We start from the raw sequence: 20,521 nt of genomic DNA, 5'->3' as shown, positions 1-20,521 counted from the left end.
AAAACAATCAAATGTAAAATCTTAATTAGCAATAGAGTTATCGGCGGTACCACTCCCGCTTCAACGAGTGGGTTGATTGGTTTCACTAACCCACTTCATCATCTCTCTTTACTTTCTCTTTCTTATTTTCTTTTGTACCATGTGTTTTAAAACTTGTACCTTAATTGTTTTGTATTTTTTTTAATTGAGTGGGTTGAGTGGTTTCAAAAAGATAGGATTTCCGTGTGTTGTCGGTTCGGAAAGATGAAGAAAAATAAAAGAGAAAAAGTGATGTGGCAGTGGGTTTGGTGGGTTGGGAGGGAACGACTCCCTCCTCCCTTATATCGATATATCCTGTAAAATCGTTGTCCTTGAACTCTTCCAATGATCCTTATCTTGTTATTTTATTACCAAATCTCATAGTCAAGTGTGGCAATTACATACCTCAACACTCTCTTTGTTGCTACATAATGCACTTGAGTGGGTTTAGCCATGAATCTACTTATTAAGTTTACCAAAAATTGTATATTCAACTTAGTAGTGGTGATGTACACAAGACTTCCTCTGATTTGCTTAAAAAGAGTCTCATCAATTCTTTCTCCTTCATCAGATTTCAACTTGCCCCCTAGAATTATTGGGTTAATCACAACATTGAAATCCACCATCTTGAACCTTTTAACTATCTCAATAGCATGTTGGGAAATATGTATGCCCTAAGTGGACTGTAATACTTCAATACCGAGAAAAACCTCATCTTACCTACATCAGAATGTTATTGATAAAATTTTCCATGAAACAAGCCTCTCTCTCATTAAACCGTATAAATAGAGTACAAATACAGAATGGGCTATACCGAAAATACAATGGGCCTAATATGTTGAATACAATACATACATAGAAATACAACTATACGCTAACATCCCCTTGCAGTTTGAACGGGGCCGCGAGACCGAATGTTCAAGCTGGATCTGTAGTCAAGGAAGAAAGGAGTCGGAAGACCCTTTATGAATATATCATACTGAGAGGATGAAGGAACATGAAGAACCTCGATTTGACCCGTAGCCACGCGATCACGAACACAATAAATATCAATCTCAATGTGTTTGGTGCGGTGATGTTGAACTGGATTGCATGTCATATAAACCGCACTAACATTGTTGCAATAAAAAGTTGTGGCTTTGTCTGGAAGCCGGTGCAACTCATGAAGAAGATTATGAATCCAAGACGTCTCACCTATCGCATTCGCAACAACACGGTACTCAACTTCAGTAAAAGACTGGGAGACGGTGGTCTATCTATTGGATGGCCAAGATATAAGGTTAGAGACGAGGAAGATACAAAAACAAGATGTAGACCGTCTAGTGGAAGGACATCCGCATCAGAATAAGTAATCAACCCTTGAGAAGGGGTCAAATATAGTTGAAGGTCGTGAATATATGTCACGCGAAGGTATCGAAGAATGCACTTTAGCGCATTAAAATGAGGTTCTCGCGGGTCATGCATGTGAAGACATATTTTTTGAATTGCATAGGTGATGTTGGGTCTCGTGAACGTCATGTACTGAAGAGCACCTACGAGCAGGCTTGTAGTTTAAAATTTTGGCTCGTTCTAGAATCTTTAAAACATACTTCTATTGAGATAAGATCATACCTTGTAGGTCTCATGTGACATCTATACCAAGGAAATAAATGAGTTCACCAATATCAATCATGTCAAACTCACTGCTAAGGTGGTGGTGATGCGTTGCAATAACTTTGTGGGAGCCTACGAGAACAATGTCATCAACATACAATAATAAGAATATCATATGTGAGTCGTGATGATAATCACATCGAATATGAGTACATCCAAACCACAAGATATAGTGAGCAAATCTATGAAACCAAGCTCTAAGGGTCTATTTAAGGCCATACAGAGATCGCTAAAGAAGACAAACATGATTCGGGTGAGAGTGGTCTTTGAATCCTGGGGATTGATGCATGTAGACGATTTCCTATAGATTACCATGTAAATAAGCGTTCTTCACATCCAAATGTCTAATAGACCAGTGTTGAGAGACTGTAAGAGAGAGAACAGTATGGATAGTGGTTGGTTTAACCACAAGGCTAAAAGTTTCATTACAATCAATGTCAGGACCCTGAGCTTTACCATTAGCCACAAGACGAGCTTTATACTGAGCAAGGGATCCATCCACATTAAGTTTATTTTTAAACAAACAAATACAATTAATAATATTAGCCCCTGTGGGACGCGGAACAAGGGTCTAAGTGTGACATCCCCAAATTTCTCGGCCAGAAAAGACCGATTTAGTTTATGCTTTTAAAATAAAATCAGAGTAATCTTCCAAAATATGTTGCAGAATTTGTCCCCAAAACAAAATATGATAAAAAAAAGATTTATCAAAGCATTTCTTAAAGAAATGTATTTTCATTATATAACAAAACCTTAGGATGTCATGTTCCGATATAGACCAAAAGCATAAACAATACATTATAAGCCTTACAACAGATATTTACATCTACTGGCCTATAATTCAAAAATCCCTCGTCATCATCCAAATTATGCTCTGGGTCCACTACCTGTAATATAAAAAGTTGAGTGGGCCAGGCTTGGGAGCCTGGTGAGCATATAGGGTTTTCAACCCACAAATAATAATAAATTTATTAATTTCATCAACCAATAATAAATTTATTAATTTCATCAACCAAAAATAACCCTGATTACCCGTTCTCGTTATCCTCACTTTACGTCCCTAAACACCTATCATAAGGGACCTAGCCTAAGGATTTTCATCGGGGTGACAACACTGCTTTAGGGATTCCTTAGCAATTTATGTCAAATAAGGTAACCATGTGGGGATGGAGTATACCGTTGAACACTAAGTTCACAAACACCTACAGGCTGCGAGTCTGCTAGCGTTCCATTGGACTGTCTAGAAAGGTCCGTGGTCGTCATCTATACTCCTCTAGATGACTTAAACAACAACAATATCGAGGCATCTCATCATTTTAACACACATCAACTATTTCATCTACCCAAGTTTTACCCAACATATTTGTAGATAAAAATACATATACAGTTTAAAACTTGTATAAAACATCTATTCAACACCCATCTCAAATAAACAAACAATATAATTACACATAGCACGTATTTTATAGAAAATACTTCATATCTATGTGTAAGATGAAAGTGACTACACACTCACTTGATAAGACGGTGATTGGACAGCACTTCGTCCCTTAAAACAATCTTTTTCGATGAAACCGGGATGTTTTCTCAAAAACCGGGCTTCACGCGGGCAGAGTTTCGTCTCGAAAAACTCTTTTCTCGGGATCTTCGGGCTCTCCGGGGCTTGCTTATGATGCTAGGATGATATTCTAGGCTTGGGGTATTTAGTGTAGGTAAAAAGAAAGTAGGAGGTGAAAAAGAGCAAAGTTTGTAACCAAAAATCGGCTGGCTTCGGATCCTATTTATAGGAGGCCGAAGCTCCTTATTACGTTGGGCGTAATTCTTCGGTACGTAGGGCGTACTGCCTCGGAAGACTCTTCGTTGGGCGTAACTTCGTATGTTGGGCGTACGTAGTGGATCAACTCGGACGCGTCAAGGCTATGACACGTGTCTCTCATGCGAAGGAGTAGGGGGTGACGGACTCCGGATCACTTACACGAGTACGTTGGGCGTACTTCGGTACGTTGGGCGTACTCCTTCGGACCAGCCTCGAAGTTTGTGCCCAGAACTTCAAAAATTCGTAACTTTCGCATACGAACTTCGTTTTTGACGTTCTTTATATCCACGCGTAGGTGAAATTATGCTCTACAACTTTAGTTTAGACTCTGTCGGCTAATTTTGAATTAATTTTTAAAGTTATATTTTTAACAGGCCGGGACATGAAAAGTCCGTTAAAAATTCATAACTTCTTCATCCGATGTCCGTTTTCATCTGTCTTTTTACCGTTGAACTACTATCAACAAGATCTTCGATTCTCGTTTAGGTTGTTTTGGCTAAAAATTACTCGATCTAAACTTCGAGTTTCGGGCTGCATACTGCTAAGCCGAAACTTAGAAAAATCATAACTTCCTCATACGAAGTCAGATTTGGACATTCTTTTTATGCACGCTCTCGGTTTAACGAACACTATGATTTTCGTTTAGATTTCTAAGGCTAAAAAGCACTTTATCGTAATATAAAAAGCACTTTATCGTTTAGATTTCTAAGCCTCGACAATTTATGTCAAATAAGGCAACCATGTGGGGGATGGAGTATACCGTTGAACACTAAGTTCACAAACAACTACAGGTTGCGAGCCTGCTAGCGTTCCACTGGACTGCCTAGAAAGGTCTGTGGTCGTCATCTATACTCCTCTAGATGACTGAAACAACAACAATATCGAGGCCTCTCATCATTTTAACACACATCAACTATTTCATCTACCCAAGTTTTACCCAACATATTTTTAGATAAAAATACATATACAGTTTAACATCTATTCAACACCCATCTCAAATAAACAAACAATATAATTACACATAGCACGTATTTTATAGAAAATACTTCATATATATGTGTAAGATGAAAGTGGCTACACACTCACTTGATAAGACGGTGATTGGACAACACTTCGTCCCTTAAAACAATCTTTTTCGATGAAACCGGGATGTTTTCTCCAACACCGGGCTTCACGCGGGCAGACTTTTGTCTCGAAAAACTCTTTTCTCGAGATCTTCGGGCTTGTTTATGATGCTAGGATGATATTCTAGGCTTGGGGGTATTTAGTGTAGGTAAAAAGAAAGTAGGAGGTGAAAAAGAGCAAAGTTTGTAACCAAAAATCGGCTGGCTTCGGATCCTATTTATAGGAGGCCGAAGCTCCTTATTACGCTGGGCGTATTTCTTCGGTACGCGGGGCGTACTGCCTCGGAATACTCTTCACTGGGCGTAACTTCGTACGTTGGGCGTACGAAGTGGATCATATCGGACGCGTCAAGGCTATGACACGTGTCTCTCATGCGAAGGAGTAGGGGGGTGACGAACTTCGGATCACTTACACGAGTATGATGGGCGTACTTCGGTACGCTGGGCGTACTCCTTCGGACCAGCCTCGAAGTTTGTGCCCAGAACTTCAAAAATTCGTAACTTTCGTATACGAACTCCGTTTTTGACGTTCTTTATATCCACGCGTAGGTGAAATTATGCTCTACAACTTTTGTTTAGACTCCGTCGGCTAATTTTGACTTAATTTTTAAAGTTATATTTTTAACAGGCCGGGACAGGAAAAGTCCGTTAAAAATTTATAACTTCTTCATCCGATGTCCGTTTTTATCTGTCTTTTTACCGTTGAGCTATTATCAACAAGATCTTCGATTCTCATTTAGGTTGTTTCGGCTAAAAATCACTCGATCTAAATGTAACGCCCGTGTTTCTAGGCTAGGCATTAATATTGACATAATAGTCTAGGTTAACCTTTATAACTCATTTTGAAGAAATGAAGAGGAATTATTGTAACATCTGGATTTTCAGAGGTATTATGGTGTAGGTTAATCTTGTGATTAAAGAAGAGACTCGACGAGTTGAGGGTCCAACTCGCCGAGTCGAGTCGGGTTTCTCCCGTGGATTTAATGAGTGGACTCGACGAGTCCGAGGAGGGACTCGCCGAGTAGGTGTTGGGCAGAGAAACCCTAATCTCCGGGGTTTGGGACCTATTTAAAGGCACTTATAGCCTTCTTTTCCCAACAGTGTCTTCGTCCCTTGAGAGAAACCCTAGAGTTATTTATGAGTTAGAGAGGAAAGAGGCTTCTTGGAGGTCATTTCTTTGAGAAGAAGATCAAGGGAGTTGCAAGGATCTCAGAGGAGAGTTGGTGGATCAGTCTCATCTTCATTTCAAGCTTCAGATCTGGTACAACTCTTGCCTCCCTTGTGTTTGAGTAGATTTCCTTGGTTGTAAAGTTGGGCTTGTATCCTTATTGATGGGGTTTTGGGTGCATCCAAACCCTTTTTCGAGTCAATGGTAGATCTGGACCTTGTGAGGTCCAGAGATCCAGAAAGTAGGCAGCCATGAGTGAGTAACCTTAGAGCTTTGAAGCTATGGAGCTTCAATGGAGTCAAAATGGTGTATAGAGCAAAATACACCATGCATGAGCCTCAAGTTCAGACCTTTGCGTGACTTTTGGGTAGTAGGAGGTTAGATCTATGAGTTTGGGTTGCAGATCTGACCTCAAATGGCTGAATGAGAAATCTGTGGGAGCCAACTCGCCGAGTCCAGGGGTGACTCGACGAGTCGTAGCGGGTTTGACCGAGTAGTCTTAACCCAGTGTTGGATCGCCGAGTTGGGAGTCAACTCGACGAGCTGAGTGAGTCCTAGGTAGAGTTCAGTTGATGCGAGGGGACTCGACGAGTCGCATGGGTGCACTCGACGAGTAGGGTCAAATGTGGACGGTTGACTTGAGCTTGACTTCTGTTGACTTTGGGGTTTTGGTCAACATAAGTAATAGAGGCCTTGGAAGGGTAAAATGGTCTTTTACCCACTTTAGAGAGTTAGAAAGAGAAGGAACCGCCTTTGATTATCTGAGTCGTGAAAAAGAGTGGCCTGATTTGTGATGCCTTAGTCTAGGAGTTGCTGTTATCGGTGATGCGCTTTCGAGTATGTGCTGAGTAAGAGTATCCAGCGGGAATCCTTGTAGAGAAGGGACTTGAGTAGAGAAGTAATCTAGGAGAGATACCTAGATGAGCATTTATGGTACCTACTGCGAGAATAGTTAGACACCCGCGAGGGGTAGAGTTACTTGATTTCGGTGATATCTTTTGAGCGTGAGTAGAGCCAGTAGAGTTGTACCTAGAGTGGTTTCTCGTGTTGGTAGAGATTATTCAATGCTCGAATGCTGCTTGCTTCGTGCTTTGTAGAACTCTCGGTGATGGGAGACAACTACTAAATGAATATGATGATATTCAGGAGGTAGGTGGCTGACATCATTAGGAGTTCTTCAGCAGCTGATGGCGGAGAAATGTGAGAACCTAGGAAGAGCCTAGGAAGTGAACTTAGTCAGAAGAGTACGCTGGCAGAGTAGAGCATTTCGCTGGGAAGCGAGTATGCGTATGGGGATTGGTGATTGAGAGAGTTGAGCAGCTACTCAGGGAATCTGGGATGGTCCGTGTAGAGAGTATGGGTAGATGTGGCAGGTAGTATGGGCCCGTACTACTAAAAGCAGAGAACCCATACTCGATGCAGGGAGTATTCCAGACATTCTGAGTAGCAGATCGAGAGGTGATATCATGGTTTGGGTACCATGATCAGTAGCAGATCGAGAGGTGATGTCATGGTTCAGGTACCATGATCAGTAGCAGATCGAGAGGTGATGTCATGGTTCGGGTACCATGATCAGTAGCAGATCGAGAGGTGATGTCATGATTCGGGTACCATGATCAGTAGCAGATCGAGAGGTGATGTCATGGTTCGGGTACCATGATCAGTAACAGATCGAGAGGTGATGTCATGGTTCGGGTACCATGATCAGTAGCAGATCGAGAGGTGATGTCATGGTTCGGGTACCATGATCAGTAGCAGATCGAGAGGTGATGTCATGGTTCGGGTACCATGATCAGTAGCAGATCGAGAGGTGATGTCATGGTTCGGGTACCATGATCAGTAGCAGATCGAGAGGTGATGTCATGGTTTGGGTACCATGATTGGTAGCAGAGCGAGAGGTGATGTCATGGTTCGAGTACCATGCTTCGTAGCGGATAATGTTTGTGCTTTTTCCAGTTATCCTGTCGTGTTTGGGTTATTCTATGATCGGATGCGATAGAATATGGGGTCGGAGGGCCATGTTGAACGAGTTTCAACAGAGCATACCTTGAGAAGAGATTTGAGTTGATTTCCAAGAGATTTTTAGTGAGATGTCAGTTAGAGTCGCAAGACTCAAAGATGAGTAGAGATGGTATTATATGAAGGATTGCGGCCTGAGTTGAGCAATCAGCCGATAATGGAGACGTCACCTTCTGTGATCTGAGTGGTGATATTTCCGTTTCATGTGGGAAACATAAGAAGTGTCGAGATCTTCGGTTTTGAGCTTGGGGGTAAGCCCTGCGGGGTAGCAGTGATGTCGATCTTCCGTCGGAGTATTTGGCAGTATGTCTGCCGCGAGGTAATGATATAGCATGAGCAGGCTGTCGGTGGGAACTAAGATGGTCAAGGACCAGGACATACCCTGCTCGAGAATAGTAGGGCACGTGTTAGCTGTAGCAACGGATGATCAAGAAGAGTATATCGGGGCGATGGCTTTTTGTCTATGATGGGTATCGAGAGTGGAAGTGGAGTCTCTGCTCTTATGATGAGGGATGTGATAGAACGTTGGTTGAGGAGTCGAGGATGAAGAGAATGATAGTGCATTATTTCCAGACTAAGAGTCAGAGTTAATACTGGACAGTTGGGGAGGTCCGGTGATGGGAGCGTGTCAGTTTCTGAAAGACTAGAGACAGTCATGATGGGAAGTTCTGAGGATTTCATCTGAGATTGGGGTTATTTGGGGTTGCTTGATCTCTGTCAGGAGATCATCGAGCGTGCGTAGCACCTTCCAGGAGTAGGTGCGATGTTACTGGTGGGAACAGTCAGTGGGATAGATTGTTGGTGCGTCAAATGATGAAGGTTCGAACCCTGAGTGGGGGAGAACCGGGTATTCTAATGAGAGAATCAGAGGTTGATTCAAGAGCGGTTAGAGAACTGGATATAGAGACCTGTGGTACGGATTCAGAATACCAACGTTATTGGTGGTTAAGGTGAGGTGCAGAGTAAGTTCATGCATGAGGTTCGTGCTCATGAAAGGATGAGTGTCTCCACGGCCGGTGGCCGTTGGTCAGGGAACTTGTAGTGGTTAGAAATTCTTCGAGGTGGTTTGGCTTGTAAGGTTAGTTCGGCGGTTGGGAAATTCCGGTCCGATGTATGGGCTGTTATATGTAGTTTGGGAGGAGCAGATGTGGAATTAGACAACCAACCTCAGGGTCGGTCAGTGTATTCTTGCATGAGTTTTGAGCAATAGAGGAGGGAGTTTCGGATGGTTGTCATCATGTTCCGAGTCATTTTCGATTCATCAGTGTTTCAATTGAGAGTTGGGATACTCTGAAGTTGCGCGTTGTGTGAAATGAAGGATAGTTATGATATCCTGAGGGAATGCATTGAGGTATCCGTGTATGATGCCGTAAGTATGGGATCGGTGGTTGAGGCACGACATCGTGATGTTCTGCGATGGTGTTCCGGGGTGTCCGAGTATGATGCCCTGAATTCCGAATTATTTTTAGAGTCTTGAGTTTGAGGCGGCAAGTGGTGTATCAAGTATCTAGGGTTCCAGTGGGAGCCCTTCGGGTATTGACATCAAGAGGGATCATTTAAGAAGGTGGATTGCAGCAGGGAAAAGTGTTTTGTTATGGCGGTTGTCGTTAGATATTATGATGCATAATTTGGATGAGTGTGGGTACCTATCTATGTTAGTTCGCGGAGCATGAGTTAGAGGACGCAGTGTGGTGTTAACATGAGTATGAGACTGTGGGATGATAAGAGAAAGCGCTGCTAGTTAGCGAGAGGGTGTTGTGATACTGCGGGGAGTCGTAGTACTCACTAGTCAGCGGGAGGGTGCTATGATACTGCGGGGGCCGTAGTACTCACTAGTCAGCGAGAGGGTGTTGTGATACTGCGGGGAGCCGTAGTATTCACTAGTCAGCGAGAGGGTGTTGTGATACTGCGGGGAGCCGTAGTATTCACTAGTCAGCAAGAGGGTGTTGTGATACTGCGGGGAGCCGTAGTATTCACTAGTCAACGAGAGGGTGTCTTGGTACTACAGGAAGCCGTATTATTCGCAAGTCAGAGCATGACGCAGAGGAGTGCTAGGCTTGGGTAGCCTTATTATTGAGTTTTTGGGGACCTGGTGGTCGGACCAGGAGCGAGACTGTGGTCTCCTTAATGATCAGGAATCGTTATATACTGAGTTAAGGTGTGGTTATCACAATCAGAAGAAATTAGGGAAGTGATGTACGCATGGGTTGCGGGTCATGAGTCATGAGTTGAGTGGTTCATAGGGACGAGTGGTTCCAATTATGGGTCGGACCAGACTCTCGAGTTTGAGTTTGGCTCTAGTGGTGCTTTGAGTAGACGATATGAAATTCTAGATTTTGAGATGGGTCCCAAGTTGAGGGGTATTGTTTATCAGCTGATGTCTTAGACCTGTGTAGGTCAACACTCGGGTACGGGAGGTACCGCAAGGCGCATGTATCTAGGGAGTGGTGTTCGATAGAGGTCGAGGGTGAAACGATTTAGTGGGATTGTGGTATTCGTTGGGGTAAAGAGAGCTTCGTGACTTGTGTGTCACCGGGCCGAGATTGTGGTTGTGAGAAGGGAGTCGGTGAGACATTTTGGGACATGTTATGGGTGACCTTTGGAGGTTCAACTGTGGAGTCAGGAGTTGACTTAGTGCCCAGTATTGAAAAGGGATATGAGAAACGATGTTGGGGCTTACGAATGTGATGTCTGAGGACACTTCTGAACGAGTATGGTTTTTCCCTTGTGTCTGAGGGCAGAGTGTTAAGGATTCTTTGTTCGGATGGGTTCTGATAGCGTTTAGTGGATGAGCCATAGTGAGGTGTGGACCCTTCCGTTTCTTGGGGCGTGATTCGGATCTTTTAGCATGTTGGTATGAGTGAGCAGTATCCGATTGTTGGATTCGGTCTTGTGAGAATCAGATGATCAGTGGGTTATCAGGGCTGACATTCGAGGAGCGAATATCATAGTGATCACTTGAGTAGGTGGTCTGGCGGCGAGTTAGGCCACTAGAGTTTCCAGATATTGGGAAAGAGTATATTAGCGGCCGAAGAGTTGGTTTAGTTTTGGGACTTGGGAGTTTCTGTGTGGTTTCAGGTGTCCATTGAGAAAGATATCAGTGTAGTATGAGATCCTTCCGGTGGTGTCTTTCGTGTTGATGAACTTGGTGTGGTCACGGAGTGATTTCGAGGGCGAAATCTAATTCAAGTGGGGGAGAATTGTAACATCCGGATTTTCAGAGGTATTATGGTGTAGGTTAATCTTGTGATTAAAGGAGAGACTCGACGAGTTGAGGGTCCAACTCGCCGAGTCGAGTCGAATTTCTCCTGTGGATTTAATGAGTGGACTCGACGAGTCCGAGGAGGGACTCGCCGAGTAGGTGTTGGGCAGAGAAACCCTAATCTCCGGGGTTTGGGACCTATTTAAAGGCACTTATAGCCTTCTTGGCCCCTTCCCAACAGTGTCTTCGTCCCTTGAGAGAAACCCTAGAGTTATTTATGAGCTAGAGAGGAAAGAGGCTTCTTGGAGGTCATTTCTTTGAGAAGAAGATCAAGGGAGTTGCAAGGATCTCAGAGGAGAGTTGGTGGATCAGTCTCATCTTCATTTCAAGCTTCAGATCTGGTACAACTCTTGCCTCCCTTGTGTTTGAGTAGATTTCCTTGGTTGTAAAGTTGGGCTTGTATCCTTATTGATGGGGTTTTGGGTGCATCCAAACCCTTTTTCGAGTCAATGGTAGATCTGGACCTTGTGAGGTCCAGAGATCCAGAAAGTAGGCAGCCATGAGTGAGTAACCTTAGAGCTTTGAAGCTATGGAGCTTCAATGGAGTCAAAATGGTGTATAGAGCAAAATACACCATGCATGAGCCTCAAGTTCAGACCTTTGCGTGACTTTTGGGTAGTAGGAGGTTAGATCTATGAGTTTGGGTTGCAGATCTGACCTCAAATGGCTGAATGAGAAATCTGTGGGAGCCAACTCGCCGAGTCCAGGGGTGACTCGACGAGTCGTAGCGGGTTTGACCGAGTAGTCTTAACCCAGTGTTGGATCGCCGAGTTGGGAGTCAACTCGACGAGTTGAGTGAGTCCTAGGTAGAGTTCAGTTGATGCGAGGGGACTCGACGAGTCGCATGGGTGCACTCGACGAGTAGGGTCAAATGTGGACGGTTGACTTGAGCTTGACTTCTGTTGACTTTGGGGTTTTGGTCAACATAAGTAATAGAGGCCTTGGAAGGGTAAAATGGTCTTTTACCCACTTTAGAGAGTTAGAAAGAGAAGGAACCGCCTTTGATTATCTGAGTCGTGAAAAAGAGTTATTATAAGAGATATTCATCCTACGTGTTAGGCGGTGGCGAGTTCGAGATTCAAGTGTAAGGATAGCTGCTTTCTGCTTGCCAGGTGAGTCTTCTCACTATACTTTACCTAGAGTGGTAATTAGAGTTATGTGACAGAGTATTTTGTATGCTATTTATGTGATGTGATGCACTGCATTATTTCTATGTGATTTATGTTGTGTGTGTGTTCCAGAGTTTACAGAGTTAGGACCGAAAGGTCCACAGAGTTAGGACCAGAGGGTCCACAGAGTTAGGACCAGAGGGTCCATAGAGTTATAGCCTCGAGTGGCTAATATGTGTTTTATGTGGTATTTTAGGGAACTCACTTAGCTTCGTGCTTACCGTGTTATGTGTTATGTGTTTCAGGTTCTCAGGATCGCGGGACGGCACCGGTTGATTGTACACACCAGAGAAAGAGTCATGAGGATCCTGGATTATTAATTACTAAAACATGGAGTTATGTTTTGTGAATTGAACAAATGAGATTTTAATAAAATGTGTCATGAGGATTTATATGATTTTAAATGAAAATTTTCTTTTGAAAATTTATGTTGTTACAATTATGTGATTATTATGTGTCCTGGTCCTGGCCCAAATCTGACTTCGTATGAGGAAGTTATGATTTTTCTAAGTTTCAGCTTAGCAGTAGACAGCTAAAAACTCGAATATTAGATCGAGTGATTTTTAGCCAAAACAACCTAAACGAGAATTGAAGATCTCGTCAATAGTAGTACAACGGTAAAAAGACTGACGAAAACGGACTTCGGATGAAGAAGTTATGAATTTTTAACGGATTTTCCTATCCCGGTATGTTAAAAATAATAATATTAAAAATAAAGTCAAAATTAATCGACGAAGTCTAAGCGAAAGTCGTAGAGCATAATTTTCCATACGCGTGCATATAAAGAACGTCAAAAACGGAGCCCGTATGAGAAAGTTATGGATTTTAGAAGGTTTGGGCACAAAATCCGAGAATTTCGCTTGGCTGGTGTTCGGCCACGTCACCCCTGTCCGGAACTCGACCCGTGTCCGATGCTGAAAGCCCCGTGTCCGACGCCGATGACTCAGCCGAAGCAGCAGCCGACGCATGTACAGTGACTCCTTGCATCCGAGGTGCTGGACCAACCGCGGAGCGACGCGTGCCCTTTACGTGTCCGAGCTTCGCATGAGCCGCGTGGCCTTCGCTGCTGCTGCCACCTGCCCTCGCTGACTCTCCCTTCTCGACCGACCCTCGCATCTTCGCACCCTATAAATAGAAGGCTGCGAGCCTTCCCGGGTATTTTGAAGATTTTGCCACTTTTTCACCCTAAATCAATATTTTCACTATTTTGACTTCCCCCGAAGCCCCGGTATCATTTTTAAAGCCCGAAATACGTCCCGAAGTTCCTGAGAAGCCCGAAAAATTTATCTTTTCGGTTTTGAAGCCCGACCATCGCAGAGCCCGGTTTCTCAATAAAACTCTCGGTTTTATTAGAAACAATCGTTTTAGGAAACGAAGTGCTGCCCGATTATCGTTAAATCAGGTGAGTGTATAGTCACTTTCATCTTACACATAGATATGAAGTATTTTATATAAAATACGTGCTATGTGTATATATGTTGTTTGTTTATTTGAAATGGATGTTGAATGGATGTTATATACATGTTTAAAATAATTTAAAATGTATATATATTTTATCTTCAAATATGTTGGGTAAAACATGGGTAGATAAAGAATGAAGGATAAAAGTACAGTATAGATGTACGTTGGTAGCTATGAATTTAGTACAGTATGGATTATGTACGTTGGCAGCTATGGATTTAGTACGTTGGCAGCTATGAACTTAGTGCTTGTTGTATAAACATTGGCGACGATGTGACTTCGTGCCTGTTTGACATAAATTGTTGAGGAAAAGCAGTGTTGTCACCTTGATGTTTGTTTTATTTGACATAAATTGCTGAGGAAAGCAATGTTGTCACCTTATTGGTTGTTTTATGTCAGGTTGTCTTGTTTGACATAAATTGCTGAGGAAAGCAATGTTGTCACCTTATTGGTTGTCTTGTTTGACATAAATTGTTGAGGAAAGCAATGTTGTCACCCCATTGGTTGTCTTATTTGACATAAATTGCTGAGGAAAGCAGTGTTGTCACCCCGATGGTTGCCTTATTTGACATAAACTGCTGAGGAACCTCCGAAGCAATGTTCTCCCCCTAATGAAAATCCTTAGGTTAGGTCCCTTGTGATAGTTGTTATAGGGACATAAAGTGAGGATAACGGGAATGAGTAATTAGGGTTATTTTTGGTTGATGAAATTAATAAAATTATTGTTGATTGATGAACTTAATAAGTTTATTATTTATTGTGGGTTGAAAACCCTATATGCTCACCAGGCTCCCAAGCCTGACCCACTCAGCCTTTTATCTTACAGGTAGTGGACTCCGAGCATAGTCGGATGATGATGACAGATTTTTGGATTATAGGCCAGTAGTTGTAAATAACTGTTGTAAGGCTTATAATGTCTTGTTTATGCTTATGATATGTATCGGGACATGACATCCCGAGATTTTGATATAAAATGAAAATATATATTTTTAAAGAAAGATTTTGATAAATTTTTATCATGTTTTGTTTTGGGAACAAACTCTGCAACATCTTTTAAAAGGATTACTCTGATTTTATTTTAAAAAGCATAAACGAAATCGGTCTTTTCTGGCCGTGAAATTGGGGATGTCACACTAAAATTCGAGTTTCGGGCTGCATACTTCTAAGCCGAAACTTAGAAAAATCATAACTTCCTCATACGAAGTCAGATTTGGACATTCTTTTTATGCACGCTCTCAGTTTAACGAACACTGCGACTTTCGTTTAGATTGCTAAGGCTAAAAAGCAGTTTATCGTAAATTTACTTTTTACTTCACACAGCGTCGTGCCGGTTCTGACGCGAAACTTCGACAGGTCGTAACTTCTTCGTTATAACTCGAATTTCGGTATTCTTTATATCTCCGAAATCCTTGTTTCGACCACTACAACTTTCTTGAGAGATATCGGGTTCATCTAAAATTTATTTTCGACGCTTATTTTTATCCTTAACTTATTAAATCATAATAATTAAGTATAAAACACATAATAATCAAATAACACATCTTATTATTTCAAAACAAGTTACAAAGGTTGGCCTAGACTATTACATCATCTTTAATGCCTAGCCTAGAAACACGGGCGTTACACCAAGTCCCGTTAGAAATAATAGCTTTATACTATTCATGCATGGCATGTCGCCGGTTAGGGTCCGTAAAAGCCTAAGAATAGGAGCGAGGAACTAGAGAAGTAGTTTCAATGTGAATATTCATTTTATGAATTGGCTTTACAATGCCATGACGAGACCCAATGGTCATAAAATGAGTAGACGAGGAAGGATGAGGCTAAACAGTATGAGACCTAATGGTCATAAAATGGCGCAACAAGGACCTCTTGTTGCTCCATATCCCTTCCAAGTGCTCCAAATCTCTTCCAAGTGCTCCAAACTTCTTCCAGGTGCTCCAAACCCCCTTGTACACAATCTGTTCCTTTGACACTTGATCAGTACCTTTGTTTGATGATCTATTCCTCTCTCAGAAGATCCGTTCCTTTGTAACATGCTCCATGAACCCCAAGTGCTCCATTGAGGTCCAAGTGCTCCAAATTCTCCATGAACATGATCCAAATGCTCGAGTCACATTTAACATATTTTATTCAAGCATGGAGGTTGCTTGTCAACATTCCTCCTTTGTCCTCTATGTTTCTAAAAGGATAGTATTACTTTATATTAATATAATGTAAAGGCTTTACTTGCATGACACTATATAAAGGAGTGTAATGCTTGCAAAATTGATCACTATTTCCCTTAGAAAAGCTTCATGGTCGAAATTGTTTCTTCTCCTTCTTTTCTTCTTGTCTTTTGAAGTCTAGTGAAGAGTTGATGCTTAGAAGTGCTCCTCCTTTAGTGCTTATTTGAGATAAGCACTTAAAGGCTTTTGAAGTACTTCATACAAGATGAGAACTAACATTCCAAGTGCCTTACTCTTGATGGTGGATACATTGTAGAGAAACTTTATTCTTGAACTTTTGCTATCTTCATCAACTCCCCAATTCCAAGTGGGATCAAAGGCTTCAAAGGTTATCTATTAAACAACTTATCGTTGTTATTATCTTTCTAGTTCATGTATTTAGATCCTCTTGGTGGTTTTGTTAAAATGATCTAAAAACAAACTAGTTATTTTTAAAGTTTTCCGTTTGCCACTAAAATTGTTTTTTTTTTTATAAATTTAAGATCGTTTTTGGTTATTAAAACCCATCACATGTATCAATCAGGTCGAGGTGATTGAGGGGTTAAGGTCATGGTGTTAAACATTTGTGGAGGAGAGTGGGCTGGTCCAATGTTGTAGAAGAGACAAAAGCTTGTTGAGGTTGTTGTGGGCCATAATTAGCCCAATGATGTTAACGAGGAGGCTTTTGGGCATTTTCTGATTAAACCCAGTTGGAAGAAGTTGTCGGTGGGCTGACTGAGGAGCTGGAAGAAGGCCAACTTGGTTGGCATTGGCCAGATAGTAGGGAATTGTTGGCGAGCTGATCCGAACGACAGAGGGACCCACCCCCAAGGAGACCATACATATTAAGTTCAATGTTGTCGTCATCCTTGACCACCTCCACATGAATAACTTCTACCCCCACGTGATGATCGACCACCTGAGCGACTGCCGCCCCAGTAATATTCACCACCACCACTACCTCCGTTGTTGCGATTTTGTTGAAAGGAGTCGATGTCCCACCCCATTATTGATAATACCCACTCCAAGTGGCCCTACATAAATGATTGTTAGTATAAGTAGAGAACAAACACACTCGCACCACCAAGTAGCCACCCTCCCACCCCAGACGAAAATAACACACATATTACACAAATTGAGGATAGATGCACCTTGATGACAAAGACTTTGAATTTGTTTATCGAAGGTGAAGAGTTCAAATCTAGTCGACATCCATTGTTCTCCCTTTTCCTCGATTTTTTGATTGGAGGCAATATGTTGATGTGATTCTATAGCTAAAGAGAAAAACAATATTACAATAAAACTGTTAAAAAATAACAATTTTAACGACTTTTGTGGCATTCTTTCAAAATGAAAGACATAAATTATAATATATATTAAATATAAATGAGCATATGAATAGTGAACTTTATAAATTTCAGATTTTTGTCACCTATCTTTTCAATTGGGACATTTAGTTCTTATAATTTTGTAATTTATAGAAAATTTCATTGTGAGGATTTTTTTTTGTATATAGAAAAAGTACTTATTTTACGATTTTTGTATGTTGACAGCTTTGACCTCTATGTAGAAAATAAATAACAAAATTGTTCATGTAATTAACAAAAAAGGTCATTGTGCATTTTGTTTATAGAAACGATATATATGTTTAAAAAAAATTACAAAGTTGTTAGGCCTTCTGGTATACCAACGACGAAGAGGCTCGAGGTTTACGTGGCCACGAGCGTTGTCCTTGCACTCTACCCCGACCTATCGTGGTCGGACGTTTTCGTGGTGGGGGAGACGAAAGACAACGACCAATGAGAGAGATCTCATCCTTCTGCTTCTTCCCCTCTCTATTCGTTCTCTCTTCGTGGTCGTGATATGTATACCAGAGTTTGTTTGTGGTTCGTGACCCGTTTAATGTATATAACGGATGATGTCAACTACTCCAACCAACCACCCCATCCCTCTCGGCCAAACCATGCACATGCAAACCTTTATTTGCGTCCCCCAATGCAATTTCTAGTTATTGATGAAAACGTATTTTTGTGCTTTTTTTTAATAATGTTTTTGAAAAATTAATATCTTATTATTTTTTTTATTATCTTACTCATATAAAATAATATGTGAAATCTGCTAAAAAAAAATTTTAAGATCTCTATTAATATGGATATAAAATTATTTAATTTCTCGAAGTTTTTTAATATATATATTTAGAAAAGAAGTAGTGCGAAAAAGGAACAAGTAATGTTGTCACCCATTTGAAAGTATCCCCAACTTCAAGGAAACACGCGCCCTCCATATCCATATCATATGCTCGCTTTCCCCATAATCCACCGCTTTCGTATATCCAATCCCAATCCCAATCCCGCAACAACTATTTCACTATATTATCCAAAATCAAAACCCTAACCCTAAATTACCCACCTAATTTATTCAGATTCTTCTGTTGCATACGATCCCATTGATTTGATTGTTGGTTTATAGGAGGAGCAGAACTTGATCTGCCTTCGATTTGGTGACACAATGTCTGCGATTGTGTGTGGGAAGAGATCTTTCTTCGAAGAATTACCAACGTCATCGACTTCTACGGCGCCTCCTGTTGCCAAGAAGCTTCGTTGTTCTTCTTCAAATTCGAGTTCGACTTCTCCCGTTCGCCTTTCGCCTTTTACTAACTCACCGCCGTCCTCCGCACTCATCGATCAGCTCCGGGCGGTTTACCCTAACATGGATAAGCAGGTTTCATTTCTACAGTTATCTCACATATGCATCTACGTACAACTTCAAAACCGTTCAATTACTGCTTAATCTAGTATCTTAGATTAGATTGTCAATTAGAAGCCCCGGTCAAATTCTTCTTCTGTAGCTGTATTTGTATTTAGATTTACACTTTTAATTCATATGTGATATTGATCATTGCGTGAATTTCGGCCTTGCGTCTGATTCACTTTTTGTTAGACAGGAATGCGTATGTTAATCATTTCTGTTGTTCTTTTTTGGCATGGAGAAACTGATATCTATCATTAATTAAATTCAACTCTTTCTATCTGTATGTATATAAAAAAAAAGTCTCAAACTTGTTTTTCAAGATATTTTTGCTTGTTTAGTTGTTCAATCAAATTTCAAACCGACTCATTTTGTTGCTTGAATCCAATGATTCAAATCAATTTGTCTAGAATCTGGAAACTCTGTGATTGCATAACAAAGTGCATTTTGTAATGTCAAAAATTGCTTGTAAACACATCTCTTTGATGCATCAAATGTTGATCAAATTTCAAAATATAAACTATATCTTAATCAAAATCTAAGGCTTTATTCATGTTTACTTCCAGCTTCTGGAGAAAGCGCTTGAAGATAGTGGAAATGATTTAGATTCTGCCATCAAGAGTCTTAATGAACTTTGTCTTGGATATGTTGATGTAAACTCATCTTCTGTTGCATTATCATTATCAAATACAGGTATGACATAAACATGATGTTCTTAGTGTAAAGTTTATAAGTTATAACTATCCCATAAACATGATTCTTTGATTGATGCAAAAAACTTGTATCTTTTATAACAGCTACCAATGAAGAATATATAACATTAGAAAACCAATCAGAGAAGAATCCCAGAAATGGTGCAGAATGGGTTGAGCTTTTTGTCACAGAAATGATGAATGCCACCAGTGTTGATGATGCCAGGTGTCGCGCCATGAGAATGCTAGAGAGTTTGGAAAAATCTATAACTCAAAATTCTGGTGATCATGCACAAACCCTTCATAAGGTTAGTGTGTGTGTGTGTGTGTGTATTTTCAACTTGTTTCTAAATTGTGTTGACCAACTGTTTGACTTTAGGAAAACATGGTTGTGAAGGAGCAAATTGAAGTTCTTTTAAGGGAAAATACAATACTGAAACGTGCTGTATCCATTCAGCATGAAAGACAGAAAGTTTATGAAGAGAGCACTCAAGAAGTGCAACATTTGAAACAGTTGTTGTCAATGTATCAAGAGCAATTGAGGACCCTTGAGGTCAAACTTCTAACTTTGACTTTCATTTTATTTAGGGAAAAAAGTATATATAATAATAATAATAATAGTAAGTTTTGTGGTATGTAATGTAGGTGAATAACTATGCATTGACAATGCATCTAAAGCAAGCTCAAGAAAGCAACTGTATGCCTGGAAGGTTTCATCCTGATGTGTTCTAATTAGAATAATGATATTTAGGAAAATGATCTAATTAAGATATATATAAGTATGTTATTGTTATTGTTATTGTTTGTTGTTGTTTGGTGATTAATATATGCCATGTAAAGGCGTGTAGATTGTATGATTATATTATGTTTAAAAACATTGATTGAAAGGTTAATTTAGATGACAAGACCTCACTTCACTTTTTTATTTGTATCATGATTTGGTGTTTCTATCTGTTAGTATTTGAATGTATATATTTCTAGTTTGTTTGTTAAAATTTCTTCCACTCCTAAAATATGAATTATTTATTATTATGTGCGTTTTCAGGTAAATAACATTCGTATGCCCTTGTATTAGTATCTACTTAGGTTTGGTATGTTTCATTATTTCTTTTTAGATTTTAAACTAGATTATAACATGCGTTAAATGTGGAGGAATGCATAAAAAACATAAAAACGTCTTTGGAAAT

General features: G+C 40.7%; 1 protein-coding gene across 1 annotated transcript; it reads left to right on the top strand.

Annotated features, from left to right (window-relative positions):
- The first annotated feature begins 18,129 nt into the window (after positions 1 to 18,129).
- On the top strand, positions 18,130 to 20,251 carry LOC145107863 (uncharacterized). Its single transcript, XM_079044821.1, has 5 exons — positions 18,130 to 18,615; positions 19,209 to 19,335; positions 19,440 to 19,642; positions 19,714 to 19,887; positions 19,980 to 20,251. Exons 1-5 carry the CDS (start codon positions 18,403 to 18,405, stop codon positions 20,064 to 20,066), a joined length of 804 nt encoding a protein of 267 aa, XP_078900947.1. The 5' UTR covers positions 18,130 to 18,402; the 3' UTR covers positions 20,067 to 20,251.
- The last annotated feature ends 270 nt before the right edge of the window (positions 20,252 to 20,521 follow it).

This window comes from Lactuca virosa, chromosome 4 (genome assembly GCF_052849685.1).
Source record: "Lactuca virosa cultivar CGN04683 chromosome 4, Lactuca_virosa_CGN04683_v6, whole genome shotgun sequence".
Taxonomy (NCBI): domain Eukaryota; kingdom Viridiplantae; phylum Streptophyta; class Magnoliopsida; order Asterales; family Asteraceae; genus Lactuca; species Lactuca virosa.
This window is presented reverse-complemented; position numbering and strand designations above follow the sequence as displayed.